This window comes from Lepidochelys kempii, chromosome 2 (assembly GCF_965140285.1).
Source record: "Lepidochelys kempii isolate rLepKem1 chromosome 2, rLepKem1.hap1, whole genome shotgun sequence".
In the NCBI taxonomy this organism is placed as follows: domain Eukaryota; kingdom Metazoa; phylum Chordata; order Testudines; family Cheloniidae; genus Lepidochelys; species Lepidochelys kempii.
Genome location: NC_136381.1, coordinates 248506247 through 248532285, shown reverse-complemented (window position 1 = coordinate 248532285; position 26039 = coordinate 248506247). Strand labels below are relative to the sequence as shown.

Here is a 26039-nt window from a genome sequence, read left to right as displayed (position 1 = left end):
TTTTAATCCATGTGAATATAAAAAGACCTTTGTAAAAAAGTGAACTTAAATCTTCTGAATATGGGAGCGTCCACAGCTGGGGTCTAATCTTGCATTTCTTAAGCATCCAAAGATGACCACTGAAGTCAGCAACAAATCTATCTGGACAGTGAAAGTTTTGAAGGTTTTTTTACCTGTATGCTTTGGATACAAGGAATTGAATAAGGACTCCAGGTTTTCTCTTACATTTTCTGTCCTTTTCAGATAAGTGCTGAGATCAAGGTTGTGCTGGAGCTTTTCCATCTTGCACTTTGGCCAGGAAAAGGACTGTAACAAGTCCTTGTTATGTGTAGACAGAATTTAACTGCATGAGAAAATCCTGAGGTGCATGGAGAATTTTATTCTTCTAGAATATACAGGGAAGTTCATGTGTGCCAAAATTAATAGCTATTCCAAGTCTCCTCCAGACAGTTATGGCTGATTAGGAACTTTTCAACAAAACATTTTTTTTTATTTGGCAACACTGAAACTTCACAGGAAAGGGTTGGTTCTGATAAATTTCTGTATTCGGAAAAAATGAATTTTTTAAAACTTCCCTTTGATATTTTCAAGATGAAAAAAATCCATTAAAATGCTTTCTTGTTTAAAAATGTATGCTAAATATAGTAAAAAAAAAATTAAAATAAAAAGTCATAATGTCAATGTTTTGACTGGACCAAACTGAAATTTCTTTCAGATTGTTGGTTCACAAAAGTTTGAGATTGACTTTTTTGTCCAGATCGAGAACTGGAAATTTTTTTTAATATCACAAAATTTTCCCCAGGATGGGAAAACTCTTTGCTGCCCAGCTCCACTGCTAATGGGAAAGTTTTCAAATGGGAAAGTATAGTGAATTGGCAGACAACTGATCACATGGTGGATGAATTAATGGTGGATGAATTAATGATTTTAACGCTCTATTGCTATCCTCATTTTGACACAATGCATCCAAAATGCTGGTTTTGACAATCTAATTGGTTTTCTATCTATGATTTGTCTGTTAGTGAAGATGAAGACAGCTGCATACATCACCCTGCAGATAACTGAGGTCTGCTTTACTAGCTAGACATTTTCAGCCCTTTATATGCATGTATAGCAGCGATTTCATTCCTTTAACCACCCTCTTCCTTGGACCATGGATGGGGAGCACCCCTGAGCCCCTCCCCCTTGCCTGAACCCTCTGTCCCAGCCCTGATCCCACTCCACCCTCCGAACCCCTTTGTCCCAGCCCAGAGCACCCTCCCGCACCCTGAACTCCACATTTCTGGCCCCACTCCAGAGCCCGCACCCCCAGTCAGAGCCCTCACCCCAATCCCAATTTCGTGAGCATTCATATCCCCCATACAATTTCCATACCCAGACGTGGCCCTCGGGCCAAAACATTTTCCCACCCTTGTTCTAAATAGAGAAGTACAGTTGTAATCCAGCAGTACAGTCCGTTGGCAATGTTTACATCTAGTGTTTCAATTCTGGCCAATAACTACCCAAATTGCACATAGCACAGGGATTTTGCTCTAAATTACTACTCAAAGGTGGTGTTTTCATTAGTCATGCACTGTTATCCAAACATCATTACTGGCAGGGTTAGAAACAGGTATTGTTTTGTTCAAGGTTTTGTCAAATATTAATTTCTATTTAAGAATAACATGTATATGGTAGAAAGAAAAGGAGTACTTGTGGCACCTTAGAGACTAACCAATTTATTAGAGCATAAGCTTTCGTGAGCTACAGCTCACTTCCTCAGTTGCATCTGAGGAAGTGAGCAGTGAGCTGTAGCTCACGAAAGCTTATGCTCTAATAAATTGGTTAGTCTCTAAGGTGCCACAAGTACTCCTTTTCTTTTTGCGAATACAGACTAACACGGCTGTTACTCTGAAACCTATGTATATGGTAGATGAAAACTGTTACTGCACAGATAAAACCATGTTTAACAGACTTGAAGATGACATATTTAGCTGTGTTTTAGGAATAATTAGAAAGCGTATTGCCAAATTAAAAACATATAAAAAACTTTTTTCCTTTTACACATTTTGGAAAACTTGACTTTCTCTCTGGTAAAAGGTAAGAGGTATACCCAGTTTACAGTATAATGTTCTTGGGCTATCTGAGCTAAGAACGTTTCAAAGGTGGCTTTGGACAGTCACTCTACACTCTCGCGGCTATGCACATCAGTCTTATTTTTAGGTACAGGTAAACAGCAGTGATATTCAGTTCCACTCAACTGGCTATAAAACAGTAAACATGAAGGGATTATGTCCTCCAATTTATGACCTGAATTTTAAATTCATTTGTCTAATACTTCTGAACTGCGGCTTTAATCCATCAAATTAAGAGTTATGTTAGCAAATCTAGGCCAACTCTAACAATTTCCCTTAGTGTTCTCTATAACCAGGACACCAAAAAGAAATTAATACACTGCAAACGCTGATCTTGGTAACAGCATCTATTTTTCCATGACAGGCTAAAGAAGGTGAAAGTATTTACTGTAGATACAGTGTGTAAATCAATTTTATGCAGCTTGTAAAAAGAGAATACATTTTCATACTAAGGACTACTTTACAGATTTCCTTCTTCCCCTAGGAGAAAAACTAATTCTTTCTCCCTGTGTTTACTTCTCTCTTTTCCCAATCAATGCTCCTCGCCATAGCCACAGTGTAGTGTAGGCTAAAATTATTTTCTCCCACACGAGTGACATTCTAAGTAGTGATGGAAGAGGTTAAGAAGTGAGGCAATGTCTTTGTTCCTAAGTACAGAACTGTACCACCTCCCATTGATTTAGATTAGGAAAAAGAAATTAGCTTCTCAGTAGGTCTACTTTCGTGCGTGTTATGCACATATTGCACAGAATTAATTGCTTCACAAAAAAATTGCAAGATTACAATTGCTGTATACTCTGTGGATGAATTCTGAATACTGTAGTTTCACTTGAATCTGATTAGGCATCAGTATTGTCATATGTAGTGCTGTGTCTCAGAAGAGCAGCATTGAATTAATAAGACTTGTTTGGGTAGAGAGGCAGCTGGGCACTGTTGCGTACCCTGCACTGCCAAAGAACTATTTAATGTCCCGACAACCCGGCTACATGTGCTAATGCATAATCATTTTGTGATTCATTAGGTTACTGAGGACTGCAACCTCAGAGTATTCTCAGAGAGTATATGTGAAAGATGGATGGTGTTCTTACCCAGTCCTAGGGAGAGAGCTCTCTACTACCACAATGAAAGAAAAGACTAGCTGGGTTTGTTCCCAAATACACTTTTTTCCCAGAAGCAGAACTGGTGAATAAAGCTGGTCCAAAATTTTCTATTTCAACTTTTGATGGGAAATTAGATTTTCAACAAAAAGAAATAGTCACAAAAAGTATCTGCTTTCCTCCAAAAAAAAATTGATTTCAAGTTGGAAAAGTGGGAAAAAAAAAAGCTTCCACAATAAAAAGTCCTCCTATTTTCCCCTTTACCCCAACATAATATTTCAAATGAATTTCCAACCACCTCTGCGGGGAAAGCTTTTATGTTTCCTAGGGGTGAGTCTACAGCTGCTAAATCTCAACAGTAAGTGAAATTTTTTTGAAACAAAAGTAAAAAAATTGCTTAGCAGACACAGAGAAGACTTAGTTAGAAGTTACTGTAGAAGGAAGCCACTATAAATTGCCTAATCAGTAATTTAACCTGATTTGAAACTGCCAGTTGGAATTAATGTTTTGACTAATGTAATACAGTGAACAAGATAGGGAGACAGCACTCTTAGACCTCCTCCAGGAAAAAGATTTGTACCGGTGCAACTAGTGATTTATACATTCAAAGTGCTTTACAAACATTAACTATTTCTCAGAACACCCATGTGAAATAGCTAATTGTTATCTTCATTTTACAGCTAAATGGTTAAATGACTTGTTTAAGGTTACATAGCAAGTCAGTGGCAGAGCTAAGCTACAGACTCCAGCATAGAGAGGTATACAACCAGATACACTAGTAAGAGTTAGCCTGGCAAAGGAGGGAACCTGCTAGCAGTCAAGAGAAACTGGACATTAGGGCAAAAGATTTAGGTCTGGTTTACATGCAGTTTTTGTCCTTTAACTGTATTGGTTTAGAAACAGATGTAATTAAAATGGGACAATCCTTCATGCAGATGCAGTAATACTAGTATAAAGGTTCATCTCGTACCACTGAGCTGAGTAAAAGTATTAAAGTTCATACAATAAATTGTTATCCAACTAGCTAGCAAACCCTCAGCTCGGTTAAAATGGCCTGATGTAAAGTGAATCAAGCCCGATGGGAGTGAAACAAAAAAAAAGCAGCACCCCTATTAGAAAGGGTTGGATTGCCAGTGTGACCTTGAACAAAACGAAAGAAGTAGAGAAGCATACAGCATTAAGTGTGTCAACATGCTGTCCACAGTATCTCGAACACCTGCGATTATACCAGCGTTTTGTTAATTCAGTCATTTCTATTTTAGGTGGCTGGTGGAAATCAGTAAGAATCTGAGGGTTACTACCACTTTCACAGCTTGACAACTGTATTGTAATACTGTTCCTGCTATGCACTTGCAAATCGGTCCAATCTGCATATTGTGAAACCAAGAAAGATGGGGTTCATACCTGTCATGTCTCAGTGCCCTCATATCAACATACACAGTGGTCGGATCTGGTCCGGATGTTCCCTGTAAAATGTAACATATTCTAGTTAGAATTTCATTTATATGAATTTATAATGATATGAAATGCAACATATTCTAACTGGAATAACTGTCAAAGTAACTTTATGGTTTAGGAATGGAAAAAATAGTCTTTTAGTTAGGCTAATCAAATAATATTTATTTAAGGTACAAATAAAACCAAACTAAAACTTGATTATAATATCTTATGTATTATATGATAATTATACTATTATAACAATCGCAATATAATAACCTCCAAATATACCTACCCTAGGATAACTGTTGCCTTGCGGCTTGTGAGAACTTCAAATGATTGTACTAATTAAATGTCAACATAAGCTTTTTTGCTTCCAAAAGGTTGACTATTCAGCACATTGATACATACAAAAATATATTAAATGTTTTTTCATATAAAGGAATGCTGAAATTGCTGCGGAGACACAGTTTAATGGTAAAAGCACGTGGTCAGGAATGTGAAACATGATTTGCAAAGAATCTTCCACACATGCAACAGAGCATATATTTAAAGCTAAAGATATTAAAAGGCAGAACACATGACATGAACTGATATGGATTGAAGATATATAAGCAATTATTCTGTTCCTTATCAGCTTTCCACTTTGTATTTTTACTGCCCATTTGGTGTCATAATATTCAGTCACTCTGGTAACAGCAGACTGTTTTTACAGTGGTTTTGTACTCTGCAATGATTTTTCCCTTATCCAAGTGCTTAAACTCATCACCATGTATAATCTGAATTTCCTATATCGAGTGATCTTTTCTTTGCTACATACTCCACTCCACAGCCAGGTGGAAAGCTAGAACAATGGAATTTTGGAAATTCTGTTCTAAGCAGCTTAATGTTTTGAACACCAAATAATAGTTACAGGAACCCTTGTATCAGTTACTTAGGTTTTCAAGGAATATCACAGACCATCGAACCACAATGTCTTCTAGCCACTTTAAGATATATAACACAATATAATTCTTAGAAATGGACATATTTAGAGCTAAGAGAATTAAAACCAATTTGCTATTTTACATTTCTACTGAAATGCTTACTGGTAGTTCCACAATTTGTTCAGCACTGAAAAATGTGATGATGTTCTACAGGTAAACAATTTCCATACCGAAAAAGGGAAAAGACGTTACTAAGAATTAATCTTTACAATACAGACACTGATCAGTAACCCACCACCAAAAGAGTCAAAGAGAAACAGCACTGCACATGCATGTTAGCCTCTTTAGCTTGTAATGATACAAAATACAAGATACAACATCCTATCTAGCCATCAAAGATGTGATTTGCCGTCTACTAATAAACTCAGCAGTGTAACAGACTAGTGCTGAGTGGAGAGCTTAGTTCAAGTAAGGATGAATGTGGAAAAAAACCTAAAAAAACTGTTACCCTTAATTTTTAAAAAAAATTGAATGTAACCAATTTGTAAAATAATGGAAACAAGTTAGTTAGAAAATTAAAGACAACCATCATGGCAATAGTTATTTTCAGTGTGAATGAAATAATTACTATAGCCAGCTAACTTTTCATGAAGCCTGCATCCAGCCAGAACTGTACTGGACTTGTTCATAATCACACACAAAGAATCTGATAATCCTCAAATCTCCAGACTCAATTTCTAGTCTGTCCCACTGTTGGAAGCTGATAGGTGGGTATTTAGGGAACGTGAAAATCCCCTACCTGCTCGGCCAGCTTCCCCAGCCTGTGAGGCTATAGCAGCAGGAATAGCAGGGATGAAGGAGAGAAGGAAAGAAAGTAACACAAGACAAAAATAATAACGACATATGGGAATGAAGGGTGGGAGAGGAAAAAAAAAAAAGAGAGGAAATGCAAAAAGCGGGGAGTAAAATAAAAAGAAAAACAATGTCAAATACAGGAATCTTACAAATTAACTATTTTACCATTAAAGGTTTTAAAAAAAAGTAAAAAATGAGGTGTCGATATTTTAGTAGAGCAACAGAAGAGACAGCAACAGACTGTTAACCTTAGACAAACAGACTTAAGTGATTTTAGGACACTACAGACAATGTTAGTAGACAATTTATGTTAAGCACGCTATCTTTCATGTGAAAGTGTAAGTAAATATAATAGACTCGCTATTTTAAATGCACATAAATTGAAACAGGGGCTACAAGTTTGCCATTACTCTAACAAATAAAGGTTGTTAGTGATTACTTTCCCCCCCTAAAAGCAGTAAGTATCTGGATTTTGGTTTTTTGGGGCAAAATTAGTTGGCAAAGGGGGAAAAAAGAATACTTACACATTTTTCACCCAGATTAACCTGCTCATAGGGTAGAATAAAATCAAGGCTTCTTGTATAGTCTGATTTCTATATGTTCAAAGCTAATTATGTAACTCGGTACTACAAAACTCCTTCATTCTTGGGCCACAAACCCTGGAATGCAGGGTGTGAAGCAGTAAAAGTCAATACTAATAAAAAGCAAATAGTTCAACATCAAGATTCAACAGTACAGTGAAGGAACAATAACAAATACAGCGACGATTATCCCTCTGTTACTAAGCCTGCTGCTTCAGACACTCTGGTGATGTAGCAACCACTGACTGTGCTGGCACGTGGAAAACCTAAACTCCGAAGGGCCGCATGGGACTGGACCTATGCTCAATGAAGTCAGACAGTTCCAGGAGCACTGGATTGTGGTGCACTGCTTTAATAACAATATTAGTGCCAATAGAACTAGGCTGTCAACTTCTTATCCTAGAGGAAATTGTCACGGCGACGGCTAAAAATTGGTATATTTTGAATGAAGGGGAAGAGGGAGCATTTTTAAATAGGACATGTTTGCATATTACACTGCTGCCTGAGAATAGCCATATAGATAATAATGTCTAGGTTTCACTGTATACTATAAAACTGCAACTCAGCATGAGACCAGCTTAAGAGCAGTAAGTCCGTTACCAAACATATACACAAATGCAAAAATGTAACACTCCAATTCCAGAGTTGACTTTTAAAAATACCCTAAACTGCCCTCATAAGGTTTTTCAATATGAGCTCAATGCACAACATTTGGAATTTAATTTTCAACACTGTCCTCTAACTCTGTGGACGCATGTAAATCTGGTAGATGACTGTGCTACCTACCAACTGTGCCCAAAGAATTAGAGGCTGGGTTGAGATCTAGCTGAAACATTAACCATGTGTATACAAATTCACTTAGTGTGAAACTTTAACTCTTGATTAGAAACAATGAGATATATTTTATAGATTCTTCTGTAATAGTGTTCATACAAAGCCAGCAAGCATATCCCTTCTTGTGTCTGATGTTTAGAAGGAGAAAAAACCCCCACATGTGTAGGGATAAATCTTTCCCTCTGAGACGCATGTGCCTAACTTCTATTGAGGTCATGGACAATTGTGTATGTACAATATTGCCAACCACAAGTGTTTAAAAGTCATGAATTGGGCAACAAAAAAATCATGAGATTTTCAAAAGATAAGTGTTGAGTTCTTTTAATTTGCCTTCTGGTGTGGGCGCCTTTAGGGTAACACATTTTCAGGATGCTCGGGAACCATGAGGCGTAAAAATTTACTTTTTCACGAATATCTGAGAATCTCAAGTAAGGCTTGGTCTATGTTGAAAAGTTATACCGCCAAAGCTATGTTGATTAGGGGTATGACAATACCACACGTCTGACCAACATAGCTATGACGACAAACCTTTCAGTGTAGATACAGCTATGTCAACAGAAGAGGGCTTCTGTTGACATAGCTAATGTCATTCGGGGAGGCTGTGTTTCTACGCTGACAGAACCTCCTATATTGACTTAGGCTATGTCTATATTAGTGAGCCTAGCATAATTCCAGCAGATGGAGATTTAAGGAAGTCACTGAATATCATGACTCACCAGAAAATCTTGAGAGTTGGCAAACTATCTGAAGGATTTGTACTACATATGCAAGTACAAAATCATACATGCCAAGAATTTACTACTACTTGAAGAAATATACATAAAAATTGAATAGTCCTCTATCAGAGCAGTTCTAGTTCTCTAAAAGCAACTCCACATTATTCCTGGTGTAGGAGATCCTCAAAAGTGTGATCTTTTATTAAGGAAAAAGACACAAACAAGCATTGCCTCCTAAAAAATTTTACTAATAGAATTCTCAGTCAAAGCAATTAATATTTTGGTGTTAACTGGAGTGAAGCATCAATACACAGTTTTCCTCAACTAAAAAAAGCTACATGAAGCATTGAGTAACTTTTCTAATTATAGTGCAACAAAAATGTACTTGACCATTTTCTTTCAAGGGAGCAAATGTGGCTGAAGATATTTTCTTCTCCAGTGGAGGTTAATAACAAAGTGACTCTTTGGAAAAAGATTTTATCTCAAGGATAATTAAGCATGGGAGTTGTAATTTGAATGAATGTAATTTGAACTTCAATGCCTTTTTGTGCCACTCCTTCTCCCTGCACTAAAAACTTAATAAATTCCAAGTATTTAAATGAAAGCTAGCTTACAAAGCTAAAAATTCTGGAGGAGCACCTCTGCCTTGGTAATAGCTCATCCCTACTTTTCTAATTCTTTAGAGAATACTAAGGATATTATACATGAGAAGTAAAATATGCTATATACAATCTACTTATCTCAGAAATACCTTTGCCAAATACCTATATAACTTTTAGTCATAAGGTGCTGGATTTGCAAAGGCATTTAGGTGCCTATGATTTTCAAAAATACCTATCTGTATCTTTAGGTGCCTCAACACCTTTACAAATCTTGCCCTTAGTGACATATGGTAATTCTGTCTAAAATTAGCCACAAGGAATAAATTCAGCGTCAGTGTATTAGTCTCATAGTATTCCATATGGTGCAATACTAAGATTACCATTAGTTTAGTAGTATAAAACAGTTTTGTATCAAAGGGATTATTAGGATGCCTGCCTTTTCCAAGTATATATTAATAAAATAAGATTGATAAACATGCTCCAAAATTCGTTTTTTCTTCTTTACATACCACCTCACTTTAAAGGAAAAAATAGAAGAAGCTTGTTCAAAAAATCAGAGCACTTTTTAGGTAAAATGCTTGTATCCTTCATTTGTCACTAGTCTGAAAAGAGGAAAAATTAAAGAAACTAGCAATTCCAAGATAACTAGATGAACAACTTAGAACTATTTACAGAACAGAATTGCCCTGTTGCTGAAGACTGCTTCCAGAATACAGGTGTTATTCAGTCAATGACCTCTAGCAAAAGCACACACACTGTGCATTATAAACATAGGATATGCTCAGCCCCTGAAGACCCTCTAATGAGACCCTTTGGAATAATCAATCTATAGGATCATCTGTTGATGGAATTAAAGTAAGAGAAGAATAAGAGATTGAATCCAAGTCAAATAAAAAGGTAACTCACTCTGAAGACAATCAGGATAGGCCTCTCTCTGGAGAAGGAGCAAATGGTGAGCACTAAGACCTCTTGATAAAGATAACATAGGTGCAAATTTTAGGAGGAACCTCAAATGGGCCTGACAACCAGCCTTATGGAAAGTAAGGTTTCAATGACTATATATTGATAGATGTCAATAATTCCTCCATCTTCTTTCATATAATGATTACAGGGTAGGAGGGAGGATTACACCAATTATAAGAATAAACACAAAGGAGATGCCACTGGCTCAGAAATGTACAAAAGTATTTTTTTGAAGCACAGTATTAAGACCCCAGCAAACAAGGACCACTTCCTGAACATGCTGAAGAGATGCTAACTTAAAGAACATTGCTGAGAAATTGTTAAGACCCATTCTGCTCTTCAATCTGCCATCCAGGAAACAGAATGCTCTTCAGGTCAAGATACCTGTATACTACAAATCATAGGAACTGCTATACTGAATCAGAACAGTAGTCCATCTATCCCAGAATCCAGGCTTTGACAGTCAACAGTACCAGCTGCTTTAAAGGAAGCAACCCTGCTGTAGCCAAGCATTCCAGAGGATTTTGGCATCTTTACATTTTCTATTGAAAGGCCTATTTTGCAGTTACTTTTATAAATAATGGCTCCACTATTACTTCAAAACACACTTCACATCTTCCTTGCTTAAATGCTTTAAGAGCCATTCTGCCCATAAGAGTGATTTACAGGGCAATGTTACAGGCATTAGACTACTTCGAAACAGCGACTTAAGCAGTTTTCCACTCAAAGCTATTTAAAAAAAAAATCACATACATACTTCTAATTCCTCCTATGGATTGAGGTGCCTGCTGTTAAGCTACTCAAGCACACCCAAAGATCTCTGCCAACCTGAGTAGCCACATCTGTTCTCTCCCGGATGTTAATGGGCTGGGCGTCCCTCTTATTTTGTGCTGAAGACAGATTAAATCTGCAGTCAAAATCGTTAACAAATATTCACTTGAGGGGTGATCCCGTCTCAAGAACTGCCTATAATTTTGTGCATTCACACAACTCCCGAGGGCTGAGTTTCAGTCAGAAAGCCAACATACATACATACTCAAGTAAAAAAAGTACCCCAAATAAAATTCAGTATTGATCAGGTTCTCAAGTGATGGGATATGCCTGCCATTTCTCTGGGTTAATCTGGGCTTCCATATACATTAGGTTCAACAATATTTTTGAGGTTGACTGAAGGTCTAAACTATAGAACTGGCCAGTGTTCTCCCAACTCATTTGCTGCTTTTAGTGCCAGTATGGTCTTACTGAAGTGCCTTGGTGTTGGTGAGGCAGCCACCAACAGCATGATGTCAAACTGCCTGGGGACTAGTGCAACCCTGAAAGGGAGATCTCCATTAGTGGCAAGTGAAGCCTCCCAGCTTACAAAGGGAAGCTTGTCCTTGTTATCTACAGTGCCCTTCATGGCCTCTTCTCATATGCATCAGAGCACGGAGTGAATTCAAGCAAAGCTTTGAAAGACAGTCTCAGGGATGGAGCTTCAGGGATTGAAGGGCCACTAACCTCATGTACTTGAGAAGTTTTAGTGGATGCTTAGAGCAGTCTGTCATGACAGCAATGCCATAATTTCCCTGAGCTATGTCTCCCTCCCCAACCTTCTCCCACACAAAAGGAAATCCTGCAGCCATTTCAAAGTCAAAAGCGATGCAGGAAGCATAACTAGCAGACTGTTGTTACTAAGTGGTTAATTCATCTGATTCTCCTTTGTTTTCTTGACCAGGGAATTCTTAGGAGAACGGTTACTTTTTATGGGAAACAAGTGTTCTGGATCTACCTGCACAGTAGGTATCTATAGTACCTGCATTTTCCCTGATATGCAGCTTTTAAAGTTTGGATGTATTCACGGTGAGAGGGTAAACTGAGACCTATTTGCTAAATGGAACTAACTATCAGCTCTCCAAAAGAAAGCGGGCAGAGGATCTCTTTGATGTGAGTTTCCAAGGATGAAGTTTGGGGGTTCTTTTTTAAATGAAAATTTTGATTACTTGTTTTATTAGGTTTTTCTATCTCCCTTACAGCTACAGGTACTCGAGAGAGAGAGCAAGAAACAGTTTCTCCACAAGGGTACAGAACTCGTTCAACAGGAGAAACTTAAGTCAATATTTATTAAGTGAAATAGGTCATGTAGATGTCTGAGTTCACAACATTAACACGAAATGAAAAGGAGTACTAGTGGCACCTTAGAGACTAACCAATTTATTTGAGCATAAGCTTTCGTGAGCTACAGCTCACTTCATCGGATGCATACTGTGGAAAATACAGAAGATGTTTTTATACACACAGACCATGAAAAAATGGGTGTTTATCACTACAAAAGGTTCTCTCTCCCCCCACCCCACTCTCCTGTTGGTAATAGCTTATCTAAAGTGATCACTCTCCTTACAATGTGTATGATAATCTAGGTGGGCCGCTTCCAGCACAAATACAGGGTTTAACAAGAACATCTGAGGAAGAGTAACATGATACAGTTCTGTGGTGACCTAGAATCCTATTTTTGACGTCTCCGACTCAAGGAATATTTCCAACACACCTCTGAACAACATACTAATCCACAGAGACCTCCCTACCAACACTACAAAAAGAAGGATTCTAGGTGGACTCCTCCTGAAGGTTGAGACAGCAGACTGGACTTCTACATAGAGTGCTTCCGCCGACATGCACGGGCTGAAATTGTGGAAAAGCAGCATCACTTGCCCCACAACCTCAGCTGTGCAGAATACAATGCCATCCACAGCCTCAGAAGCAATTCTGACATCATAATCAAAAAGGCTGACAAAGGAGGTGCTGTTGTCATCATGAATAGGTCGGAATATGAACAAGAGGCTGCTTGGCAGATCTCCAACACCACTTTCTACAAGCCATTACCCTCTGATCCCACTGAGAGTTACCAAAAGAAACTACAGCATTTGCTCAAGAAACTCCCTGAAAAAGCACAAGATCAAATCCGCACAGACACACCCCTGGAATCCCGACCTGGGGCATTCTATCTCCTACCCAAGATCCATAAACCTGGAAATCCTGGACGCCCCATCATCTCAGGCATTGGCACCCTGACAGCAGGATTGTCTGGCTATGTAGACTCCCTCCTCAGCCCCTACACGACCAGCACTCCCAGCTACCTTCGAGACACCACTGACTTCCTGAGGAAACTACAATCCATCGGTGATCTTCCTGATAACACCATCCTGGCCACTATGGATGTAGAAGCCCTCTACACCAACATTCCACACAAAGATGGACTACAAGCCGTCAAGAACACTATCCCCGATAATGTGACGGCTAACCTGGTGGCTGAACTTTGTGACTTTGTCCTTACCCATAACTATTTTACATTTGGCGACAATGTATACCTTCAAATCAGCAGCACTGCTATGGGTACCTGCATGGCCCCACAGTACGCCAACATTTTCATGGCTGACTTCGAACAATGCTTCCTCAGCTCTCGTCCCCTAATGCCCCCACTCTACTTGCGCTATATTGATGACATCGTCATCATCTGGACCCATAGAAAAGAAGCCCTTGAAGAATTCCACCATGATTTCAACAATTTCCATCCCACCATCAACCTCAGCCTGGTCCAGTCCACACAAGAGATCCACTTACTGGACACTACAGTGCTAATGTACGATGGTCACATAAACACCACCCTATACCGGAAACCTACTGACCGCTATTCCTACCTACATGCCTCCAGCTTTCACCCTGACCACACCACACGATCCATTGTCTACAGCCAAGCTCTGCGATACAACCGCATTTGCTCCAACCCCTCAGACAGAGACAAACACCTACAAAATCTCTATCAAGCATTCTTACAACTACAATACCCACCTGCGGAAGTGAAGAAACAGATTGATGGAGCCAGAAGAGTTTCCAGAAGTCACCTACTACAGGACAGGCCTAACAAAGAAAATAACAGAACGCCACTAGCCGTCACCTTCAGCCCCCAACTAAAACCCCTCCAACGCATTATCAAGGATCTACAACCTATTCTGAAGGACGACTCAACACTCTCACAAATCTTGGGAGATAGGCCAGCCCTTGCATACAGACAGCCCCTCAACCTGAAGTGAATACTCACCAGCAACCACATACCACACAACAGAACCACTAACCCAGGAACCTATCCTTGCAACAAAGCCCGTTGCCAACTGTGCCCACATATCTATTCAGGGGACACCATCACAGGGCGTAATAACATCAGCCATACTATCAGAGACTCATTCACCTGCACATCTACCAATGTGATATATGCCATCATGTGCCAGCAATGCCCCTCTGCCATGTACATTGGGCAAACTGGACAGTCTCTATGTAAAAGAATAAATGGACACAAATCAGATGTCAAGAATTATAACATTCATAAACCAGTCGGAGAACACTTCAATCTCTCTGGTCACTCGATTTCTGATCTCAAAGTGACTATCCTTCAACAAAAAAACTTCGAAAACAGACTCCAGCGAGAGACTACTGAATTGGAATTAATTTGCAAATTAGATACAATTAACTTAGGCTTGAATAGAGACTGGGAATGGTTGATTCATTATAAAAAGTAACCTATTTCCCCTTGTTTATTCCTCTCCCCCCCCCCCCCCGTTCCTCAGACCTTCTTGTTAAATCCTGGATTTGTGCTGGAAATGGCCCACCTTGATTATCATACACATTGTAAGGAGAGTGATCACTTTAGATAAGCTATTACCAGCAGGAGAGTGGGGTGGGGGGAGAGAAAACCTTTTGTAGTGATAAACACCCATTTTTTCATGGTCTGTGTGTATAAAAACATCTTTTGTATTTTCCACAGTATGCATCCGATGAAGTGAGCTGTAGCTCACGAAAGCTTATGCTCAAATAAATTGGTTAGTCTCTAAGGTGCCACAAGTACTCCTTTTCTTTTTGCGAATACAGACTAACATGACTGTTACTCTGAAACCTAACATTAACACAAGCATTTCTAAACATGACTTCTGTATGAGTCCAAGATCTTACATGTATTAAGCAGAAGGGACATTCATTCTAAAAGGATTCAGATATTGCTTTTAGGAGTGCAAGAGATTTGCTTGAACTTTTATATGCTGGGAGACTATTTATGACAGTAATTAGAGAATATTGAATTAGAAGAGGGCTATCTCCAGAACAAATAATGACTTTTTATCTTACTCAGTTGACTATAGTGATCATTAAAATCACCATCTAATTTAGCTCTGGGTTACATGAGAGGTAGAGAAGTGGCTCAACTCCTGTATTTGTTTTCTGTTGGCATGTTGCAGTAGTGAGGTCACTTTAGACCAAGGTTTGATGAAGGCCTTCATTATTCAGTTCCCTGCAACAGGCCAGGGGTGAAGCTGGGGATAAGACACAGAAGCAGTGGTCTGTGCTGGGCTGATCACCTGTACTTGTGAAGCGTTTTTGGATGGCCTTGCTTGTAAAACAAAGTGCTATAAAAATGATGAGTAGGAGAAGAGGGAGGCAAGTGCATTATTTGCAGTACTTCTGCTCAGATGTGGTTTTGGCTTCCATATTTGAGCAAGCCTTTTGCTACTATCCACGAAGAGATCCCCAACGTGGAACAGTTGGTAGGTACAAGAGCTAAAAAGGTACAATAGTCTTTGCTCGATGCATGTGGGTTATACTTACAGAATGGGGGACTCAAGGCTGCAAAAGACTTAACGGACATGGTCGATAGCCAACTCCCAATGCTGCTCTGAAAAGGCCTACTGTGATCCTTGAACTAGTGGAATAGGAGGTTATATTACCTATATATATGGCACTGGTGAGATGCTGCTCATGTCCAGTTCTGTTATCCAGACTTGGAAAGGATATTGAAAAATGGAAAGGATTCAGAGAAGAGCCATAAGAATGAGAGGTGGATTGGAAAATATGCCTTACAGCAGGAGACTTAAGGAGCGCCATCTATTTATCTCTTCATTCATCTATTTATATTTAAGTGGAGAAGATGTGATAGTAGAAGGCTCTTTAATCTAGCCTACAAAAGCATAACAAGATCCAATCGCTGAATTTGAAGCTAGACAAGTTCAAACTGGAAATAAAAAATAAAATAGAAAAATTGTGCCATAACACTAAGGATAATTAAATACTAGAACATTTTATTAAGGAGTACGGCAATTATGCATTACTTGGACGCTTTAAATCAAAATTGGGTGTCTTTCTAAAAAGATGTGGATGTACTAAAGCACAAGTTATTGGGCTGGATGCAGGAATCAACAGGTGAAGATCTAAGATCTGTGTTACAAAGGAAGTCAGACTAGATGATGACAGTGTTCCTTTCTGTCCTTTAAACCTATTAATCAACAGAGCTGAATGCCTGAAGCAGAGAATGCAAGATAAATCCCAGGTTCTCCCTGGAGACTCATCTGATGAATGGGTCAAATTGGAAATACACAGATGCCTCATATGGTAATAGCTGAGTCAGAAAGATTAGTTTTTCACTGTGTGACCTATATATTTCATGCAGAAATTATTTATCTGATTAAAGTAAATAACTATTCTACAAAAAGCAGGAAGCTACTTTGTTTTAAAGTACATAAAGAAAGCACTTGGAAGCAGGGATATGCACTACATGAATAAATTCCAACTAGTTTTGTTTTAGAGTATTGAGAGTACAAGTTGTATCATTCTGATACACGTTACTGAATTACAGCACATCTGGGGCAGAATAAATGCTATGAATGTATTGTGAAGGATGAACAGGGTTCATTGACAAATGCAGAAGTGTATTACTTGCATACGAAAGGAGAACATTAAGTAACAGATGGATTTGCTCAATATGCTTAAAGAACAACTAAGCAATCGACCAACATGAAACATGATGAAACCTCCCATGCTTGACAAGAAAATTGCTCATTGATAACCATTTTCTTAGTACTAGCAGTTGTACAAATTTAAGGCATGGAAAGTCTTACCTGCAAACATATAGCCAGGTTAACTCTACAGCCAAATGATGTGCTAACAGCCCGCGGATGGAGACCCAGGTCTTTAAATAATTTTGAAAATGACTGAGTGAGAGCTATTCGGGGCCGTTCTTCTGCCACGACGACACATGTCCGTACACGTGAGAGGTCCAGTCCCCTTCCCTAGGAAGAATTTATAATGTAGTGAAAGCTACAGTTAATCAATTTTGAAACTGTGCATCAAAACATGTGTTAAACACACTGTGAAACAAAACATGAACACAAGAATATAGGATTATAATACTCCGATTCTAGCCTTTCATGGAAGCTGGATGGCCAACTGACACATTTATGGCTGATGTAGAACAGACCTACTTGCCTGGAATTTCTTCCCTAGCATTTACGAGGAAATGGATCACAAAAAAGTTCTGGAGGGAAAATATGCTAGTAACGAGTAATAGCTCAGGACTCCAATGACCAGTGAACTGGAAGAGTTAACTGTCCTAGGAAAAAACTGACTGGAGAATTATTAAAGACACAAGGGCGTGAAGGCAGTGTACACACCCTGAGCTCTACCTAATAGGGTTTCAGCAGAATAATGGGAATTCTGAATCATGAAAGGAAGGTCTGGCATTTTACAGCTAGTTGCATGTGAGAGGCTATAAAAAACACTGACATCAGAAATTTACAAGTTTTACATATACAAATTTCTGCATTTGTTATAATTTATTGAAACTGGAAGAAATTTAAGAGCAATGGAAACAAATCAACCAAAATAAGTCTCTGTTGTAGTGGCTGGTGCTGGTTAGGCTTTACGTTAGTGCTGCATTTCCCAATCTAGGGTAGGGGCAACAGGTGCTACAATAGTTGGAGTGATGAAAATAGGACAGAAGAATGAATCAACGTGTTCCCTAGATACATGAAGACACAATCCAAACAAGTTACTGTGTCCGCCAATATCACACACAGCAGGTTGCTCCTTGAAAGCCACCCACCTTCTACCTCCCAGTTCCCATAGTGGCCTTAACATACAGGCACCAGGCCCACCCTCCGGAGCTTCTTTCTCTGCTCTCGCGGCACTCAGCTTAGCCATGCGGTGGCAGCAATGGCAGCTCTCCCATCAGCATGAGAGTGAGATTTCAGCTTCCAGATGTTGGACAAAGGGAAACAGTAGGGAAGAAGAGTCCACAAAAAACATGTGAAAGAACAAACTTTTAAAAAAAATGTAAAGAGAAACACGAAAAAACACAGAAAACAGACAAAAGGGGGGGAAGGGAGAACGTGAACAGAAAGAAGGCGAGACAGCAGCCAGTGAGTCTGAACACATTTGGAGGATGACGTAGTAGGGGCATATATTTGCCAATCCATTTGGGCTTGGGATTCGACTAAAAGGTGGGAACTGTTCTATGCAAGCTGTAAGCCTGAATCACTATAAGATGCATCTATAGGTACAAAAGGATAAGGTCTAATGGCAAAGAAAAAAAAATAGAGATGGAAGGAAGAAAATATTTAACCACAAAAACACGGTCTGGCTCCAAGCTCCTCTGCTTCACATTTACACCACAATACCTTCCTAAATTACTCTAATTCTGAAAAAGATATATAGCTCTCAGTAAATGAAGGCAGATACTGACATCTGATAAGTTAAACCCCTTTGTAACTGAAGAGAAAAAAAATAGATCTTTTAAAAGCAGTTACAGTTAGTTAGCAGAACTGGCAACAGAACGCATAGCAAAAATTTATCAGGTTCATAACAAAAGCATCAGTATATCCCAGACCCCAAGCTGAAAAAGATTAGAGCATTTCTGAGTGCTCTAGCATGTCAAAACAAAACAAATATTTAACATATTTATTAGAGTAAGCTATACATACAATATGCAGTTGGCTAATACACACAGTTCTGACTTTTACAACCCTAGCAACCAGCTACAGCAATTTGGGCTGTACAATAAACACAAATCTTAAAGATTTGGAAAGCCTCAAGGAATAAATTTAACTAGGAACCTCATAATCTGGAAAAGGGCTAGGGAGCAGCAGGTGGCAAAAACTAATATACAGCCTTTGGCAAGGAATTATACTGGCTGTATTGAAGATTTCCCTTACTCTCTGATTATCTTCTCCTCAATGAATGGATTTAGCACACACTTATTGAGCAGAGAACATTCCTAAATGCTACAGAAATGTCACACTTGGAAGAAAAATGGAATTCCTCACCTTCAGTGATTCTGTTTGTGAACCGAGTCCCTTGGTACAAAGCTCCATGACTGAATAGGAACAAAAAGTGTCCCTCACTTTGTACTGACTCACAGCTAGAAGCCATAGAGCAGGATTGGTCTCCAATTCTGAGGGAGGAATCAGAATAGACTGGTGTCCTGAATAAACGCTGCAAAAATATAAGATTTGTTAATACAGGCTAGAATTTTGTAGATGAGATGATTGTAAACTAAAAAGGGTATTCTCACTTAAGTGTAAACTTTAACATCAGTATTAGGCACAATATGTTTATATCTCACTAACACTGCACAATTGTCACAGCTTTATGTTAAGGGCTAAATTCTGCCCTTTGTTACACCCATATAATTCAAGTGAAATGAGTGGAAATGTAGGCAGAACCGAGTCCTAAATTACTAAAACCTACAAAATACAGGTGGTCCTTACTGCTAGAAACTCATGGAAGAGCACACAGATACCTGGGTTAGTAGCATGTAAAATACGCATCTGCTGATAAAAGATTATGGTTGGTTATTACTATTTAAACATTTCCTGGACAGAAAATACAATACCTTCTACTCACCAAAGAACTGACCCCACTCCCATGGAAATAAACAGGAGCTTTGCCATCATTTTCAAGGGGCCAGTATCAGGCACCAAATTAAAAGTAAATTATGCATTTTAAAATTCTCTCCACAAAATGTTATGAACTTTTAAAAATGAAATCCCAGAGCTCTATTGTAGTGTATATACAATATTGTTTATTGGCTCCCCAGTGCACGGTAATACTGAGATGCAGGCACTTGGTAATGTCCCTGTGCCAAAGGTACAGCACTAATTGTTGCAGTATCATCATAGTCACTGACAAATTCTTCTCCAGAAGTGTTTCCCACATTGACAGTTCTCTCCTGTGTGCCCTGTGACTACCAGACGGGCAGATTTCCCCATCAGTTGTACAGTTTTTACTCACATCTTAATCTGTGATTTGTGCATCTTTCAGCTTTGACATGTCACAACAGAATACAATAAAAGATGAAAACCAGAAAGGTTCTCACAAAGGGTAAGTTTAGAGGCAGTCAGCTCCAGGAGTCACTCAATGCTGTTGAGGGGAGAGCACTGGTGCTGGAAGGCATGTTTAGCCCTTTGGAGACCAGAGGAGGCTCTGGCTCTTCTGAAACTTGAAAATCCTTCAGTACCACAAACTTTCCCAGTACTTAGAAGGGGTTTGCCATAAATTCCGAATACGAACAGAGAGCATCAAGGTTGACGGTGCCAACATGTCCACTACTGACAAACTGTGCTGAAGTGAGAAACTTCAAGGAAACCAGTGCTAATAAGACTTGTAGCGTAAGAGCCGTTGCTGAAATAACTGCTGGTTGCTTTGCATCCCAGGATAGTACCAAAGCCTTGGTACTGTGCTCCCTCAGAGCTCCCAGGGTACCTGATTTGTGACATGGGGTCTTCCTAAAATGGTAGTGTTGAGGTGAGTTGGATCTCTTAGTGGAAATGCCCATCAGTGATCTGTCCCTGGCTTTCCCAGAGGAGTGTTGATCCTTTGTGGATTTAATTTTAGCAGTCCTACCAGAGTCTGAAACTGAAATGACCGTCAAAGATGGAACCCAGAAGTTAGTGAATCCAGAATTCACAGAGATGCTTCTGGACTGCACTGGAACTTTTCCAGTGGGGTCTGCCCTTTCCAAATCAGAAGCTAGACACATAGAGCAATCAAACAATCTAATATGCCTTCCTTGCTTTTAAGGACTTACACACCAAACATTTCCTGAGTATATGAGCTTTCCCAAGAGAAAACAAAGCACTTGGTAGGTCCATCATTAATCAGAATTGCTGCCTTGCAGGAGGGACAGTCTTGAAGCTGGATGACTTGTGATGGGACACCACTAAGCTATGGTGCTGGGAAAAAGATCCAAGTGAGGAAAAAAGACATAATATGGAAGGTAAAAACTTCCCCAAACAATTAACAACTATCAAAAAAATTTCCAACAGGCAACCCTTTACTGTCTAACACTAATCCATACACAATTCACAACAACAGGTAAAAAAACAGGATATGCAAAGACATGAACATCAAAGAACTGCGAGTTGAGAAGGACTGGAGCGGTAGATGGGTCTGATCTGCCCCTTTTATCCTCAGTATGGGAGCACAAGGGCACATGCATGGCCCCAAAGAACACTGTTGGACAACAGACTCCAACCCCAAGAGCATGTGCACCAAGAGTGTAATATGTATGGACAAGCACTCAAAGAGTTGATGGTGTTCAGCACCATTAAAAATGGTGCCCCTCCTGTCCCCCACTTACTTCAGTGCCTGTTTTCAGGCACTCTAGTTTGAAAGTTTTGTCCAGTCTTTATCTTGTGACAGACAGAGAGGAGAGAGCTGCCCTGCACAAGGGAATTCTTCACTGGCCTTCTCTGAGCCCGTGGCTTTCTTCCTCAGTTATGCCAGGAGAATTCCCAGAATTCTCCTCCTCTCTTGATAGGGTGGCCAGGTGCCCAGTTTTCCACCAGAAAGTCTGGTTGAAAAGGAGATCTGACAGTGTCAGGTCAGATCTACTGACCAGACACGCAAAGACCTGTTATTGTGGGCAGGGGAGGCACCGGGTCATCACCCGCGCCAGCTACTACTCAGCCGGGGCCACCTCCTACCAGCATGAGGTGGCTGCAGCGCCCAGCAGTGGTTCTGCAGGCGAGTCCCTCCCGACCCGGGCAGGGGAGAGAGGGGAATAGCAGTGAGCAACCAGGGCAGAGGGGGAAGAGGAGTGACTGGGGGAAGGGTCCTGGGAGGAAGAGGCAGGGCAGGGACAGGGCCTCGGGGGGAAGAAGTGGTTTTTAAATATTACAAAGTTGGCAACCTTATCTCATGATCTGGGACTTTTAGGGCCCCTTTATGATGCTGCAGCACTTTTATTCGCCATAAAGGGGCTTGGGGCTGGTGTAAGAATTTCACCCCAGGCTTATCTTCAACTTAGGCCACAAAATGTAGTAGATGAAAATGGTGCCTCTCCTGCTGCAGTTTCGAAAGTTGCAATTCCAAGAAACAATGGTTTCAAGGGGTGTTCACTTCCTCTACAGTTACATCCATTTGTTTAAGAGGAAACTTTGCAGGACCTCACTTTTGCTGTAGAAGTTACTTGATCAATGACTTCAATTGCCCATTCAGGGCTGATAGGAAGTGTGCAAGAAGAAAGCAGCTCTCATTGCACTTCCAAAACAAACATTCATATCACAACTCCACAGCACACACTGTATTCACTGAATGTGGTCTTAGGGGACTGGAAAAATACAGCTCTTATGGTCTTAATTTGCTATTTAAATCCATTCCTGCACCAAAATGGCAATTAAGTGCATCTCTATCACTGTAGAACTTGACTAAAACATTGTTACTAACCTGCACTAGCAAAGTCTCAGTTTTAGAAAATTAACTGTTATTTCATTTTGGTTTATCAACACACACACACACACACACACACTTCTGTATTTTGATAATTAAAGCAGAATTACTAGAGGGCTTAGCTTAGTTTGGCTAACAAACAATTCAGGAAAAATTTCATATCTGCTTTTCCTATGTTTCTGTTTTATAATTAAACCCCTCTTAACATGGAGTGTAGTAGGCTCTATTCCAATAAATGGTGGTCTACATATTAGGACAGGGATATCTTAAGTTTAGAAAGTAGTTTAATTGGATTTAGTTTTGATTTTATATTTGGAGAAAAGTGTTTGCTCTTTTAAAAACTATTATAACTTAGAGATTTAAAAATGCAATGCAAAACAAAATAGTAGGGTCAGCTTCTCAGAATGGAAGGCAAAAGCTGCAAAGAAAAATATGAAAAATCAAATCAAATCACATCATGAATTCCCCCATGAAAAAGCTAGCACAAACAGCTAAAAAGAAGAGCTTTTGGATTAGTGAACTCACATAGGCCTGATGACTCTGCTGCCACGCCTAGGATGCATCATTCTGTGACAAAGATCCCAAGGAAACCCTGCTGGAGCATGCAGCCAGTTTGTAAATAAGTTGGTAAATCATGTATTGCTCTGCTTTGCAAGGTTTCTTTTTGTTATTTTTTTATACTCTTTAGGACATAAAATAAAACAAACTTTGCAAAACCATGCAATATACTCCAGACTTACCAATGGGCTGGCTCCATGCTCCAGTGGGCTTTCCTTAATAGCTCTGACGTCACAGAATATTGCATTCTGGGGCGTCACAGCGAAGCAGGGCAGCATAACTTCTAAGAACCTACGATGGGGAAAAGAGGTTAGTTTTTGGTCGTTTGCAGAATGAATACCTCCTTCGGCCTAGTTAATGGAGGAATTAAATATGCATAGCTGAAGTGACTGAATTCAAAGTTTTAACTTGTGTTTCTTATTTCAGAGACTGCATAAAGGAGCCCATTTGCTATGTCTGCTCTGTATCCAATATGAATTGCTACCATTTGCAGCCCCTTAACCTTCAAAAATAAAGACAGTAGGAGCTGACCATGAATCTCTATGTTAGAATAGCAAGTAGTAGCGTAGTTAATGGCAATGACAATAGACTTCACAATCTGTGTATTTAATTTTACATCCAGATATCCCCCAGAGGTAAAGCATGGCATGTTAAAAGTAACAATCACCTTTTGGCACGTAAGTTAGAAAGAGTAATCTGTATGCTTACTGCATGCTTAAGGCTCCAAACTGTATGCTTAAGGGGCTATGCAGTACTTCTATAGAGCATCCTAAAAATAACTTTCACTCCTAACAAACTAGTGTGAGATGGAAGTCAAGTCTGTGCAGCAAAATGAACCACGCTGGGTTCTCATGTCAGCTTTCTACCTATAACATAGAAATAATCTATTAGAGCTGATTATGAATTTTTGGATCAAAATGCTTGACAGAAAATTTGGTTTCCAAAAGAGAATTCAATGTTTTCTGCAGGAAAACATCAATTTTGCTGAAGCTGTTCGCTGGCCCATTAGGGAAACTGAAGCAAAGTCAGTATGGCCAATCCCAAAACTCAGACCCTGAAAATTATGAGGGTTTTTAAGAGTAGAGAGAGGTTACACTGCATTCATCTTTTTCATTTTTGAACTTCCCCTGCCCACTGTGTGCATAGCAAGTCCCAAATTTGTAGAGTAAGCTGATTTTGGCTCTCAGTGGAAGATCCAACTGAGATCAAATTAAAGAACTTTATATAAAATGCTGCCCTAATTATACAGAGCTTCCAGCTTCTCCCCAAACTAGACTCTAATAATTATTTCTGTGTTCTGTATTCAGCCCCAGATCTGCCTCTCCTCCAACCTTTCAGTTAATTAAGCAGCCCCTCCAGCCCACATCAACTGTGCACAGCCAGCCATACATAATTTCTGTCCCCACATCTGTCTCAGCTCCTCTGAGCACCTCTGCTCCTTCTGGAGCTGTAGGGAGTCTTCACCTCCCTTCCAGGTGTGGGGTGGCAGCTGAGGCAGGATCCTTTGCCCCAAGCCTAGTGTTGCAGTGATGGAGAGAGGAACAGACTGACCCATTTTTCACAAGATGAAAGGGAAGGAGGAAGCACAGCTGCCCTGAGCTGCTAGGCTCTTTCCACTTTCTGTTCCTTCCCCCCTTGTGAAAATGGTATTGGCTGCTCCTTTCCCCACAGTCCCTAATCCAAATTCTCTCAGGTCCAGAAGGGAAGGCAGGGAGGAGCATCTGATTGGTTGCTCTTCCCTAAAAGGCAGGCAAGTGGGGAAGGCAGCCAATTAGAGGGGGATTTCCTCTGGGCAAGTCTGAAACTTACATGAGGATTGGAGCTTCTCATTTATTGAAAGACTGGCTCCAACACAGGCCAGAAATCACAATACTTCTGAGAGCTAACAGCACTGGGAAATATTTCCTTTTTGGTCAGGTCAACGTTAATCTGCATTTGTTTGAGCTGACATGGTGTCTCATGGAAGTTGTAATTTGCGTGTGTCCCCCTTATCGTGGCCCCATGGTACAATTGTATCTCCCTATCTTGCACTGCAGTCTCCCCTCGGCCTGAGCCACTATGGTATATCCTGGGAGATGTACTTTGGCCAGGGAGAATAAGGGCACAAGGCACACATGAACTACAACTCCCATGAGGAATTGTGATGGTTCACATGAACACAGATTAATGTTGAGATGACTCAAAATTCAATGTTTTGATGTCAGAATGTCAAAATATTTAGTTTCAATAGAAAGTAGGCAAACAAAATGTTTCAACAATTCCAAGGCTACTTTTTTATGAACTTTTTGTTTTGTAAAAAAGTTCAAATAATTTGACATTTTGTACCAATTGGGGATGAAAAGAAGATGTTGAAATATCAAAATTTCCTGCAAAATGATTTTTGTTCAGCTCTAGCCCCTTTGTAGACCTTGAAATAAGAGACCAGAGCAATTATCGTTTAAACCAACAAATACACTGGATCCCGTAAAAAAAAAAAGAGAAAAGAAAAACCACACACACACACACAAAGACCGTGCTAGGATAACATTTTAAGGTATGGACCTTACGAATGCAGTCACGGCAGCGCAAGCTGTGGGATGGTCTAGCTGCCTCCAGTATGTGCTAGGACTTGGACAGGTACGTGACTTGGGAGTGTAGCTTTTGCGGTTACACTCTTTTTTTGAATGCTAGCTTGATGACAGCAAGTGTGAGCGTCTCTCCTTGAGTTGGGTATCACGCCCGCAGCTCCAAGCAAAGACGTGTTCTCTTTGGGAATCGCAGTGGCCTGAGCTAAAGGAACTGTGTCAGCTTACATTTAGCCCAAGAGTTGCATTTTGTAAAAACAAGCTTTTTAA

At 39.8% G+C, this 26039-nt stretch overlaps 1 protein-coding gene across 11 annotated transcripts in view; it reads right to left on the bottom strand.

The window, feature by feature from the left end:
- Positions 1-26039, bottom strand: part of DIP2C (DIP2 acetate--CoA ligase C (putative)) — a 485677-nt gene that overhangs the window by 50128 nt on the left and 409510 nt on the right. For 6 of the 11 annotated variants that reach the window (XM_073334492.2, XM_073334493.2, XM_073334496.2 and 3 more), the window contains 5 exons: positions 19242-19410; positions 17040-17210; positions 6374-6403; positions 5737-5781; positions 4616-4677 (listed from right to left, as the gene is read on the bottom strand). In XM_073334492.2, coding sequence (XP_073190593.1) covers positions 4616-4677; positions 5737-5781; positions 6374-6403; positions 17040-17210; positions 19242-19410 — 477 coding nt within the window. The remainder of the gene's footprint in view (positions 1-4615; positions 4678-5736; positions 5782-6373; positions 6404-17039; positions 17211-19241; positions 19411-26039) is intronic. The other 5 variants (XM_073334499.2, XM_073334501.2, XM_073334505.2 and 2 more) reach the window with 2 other exon arrangements.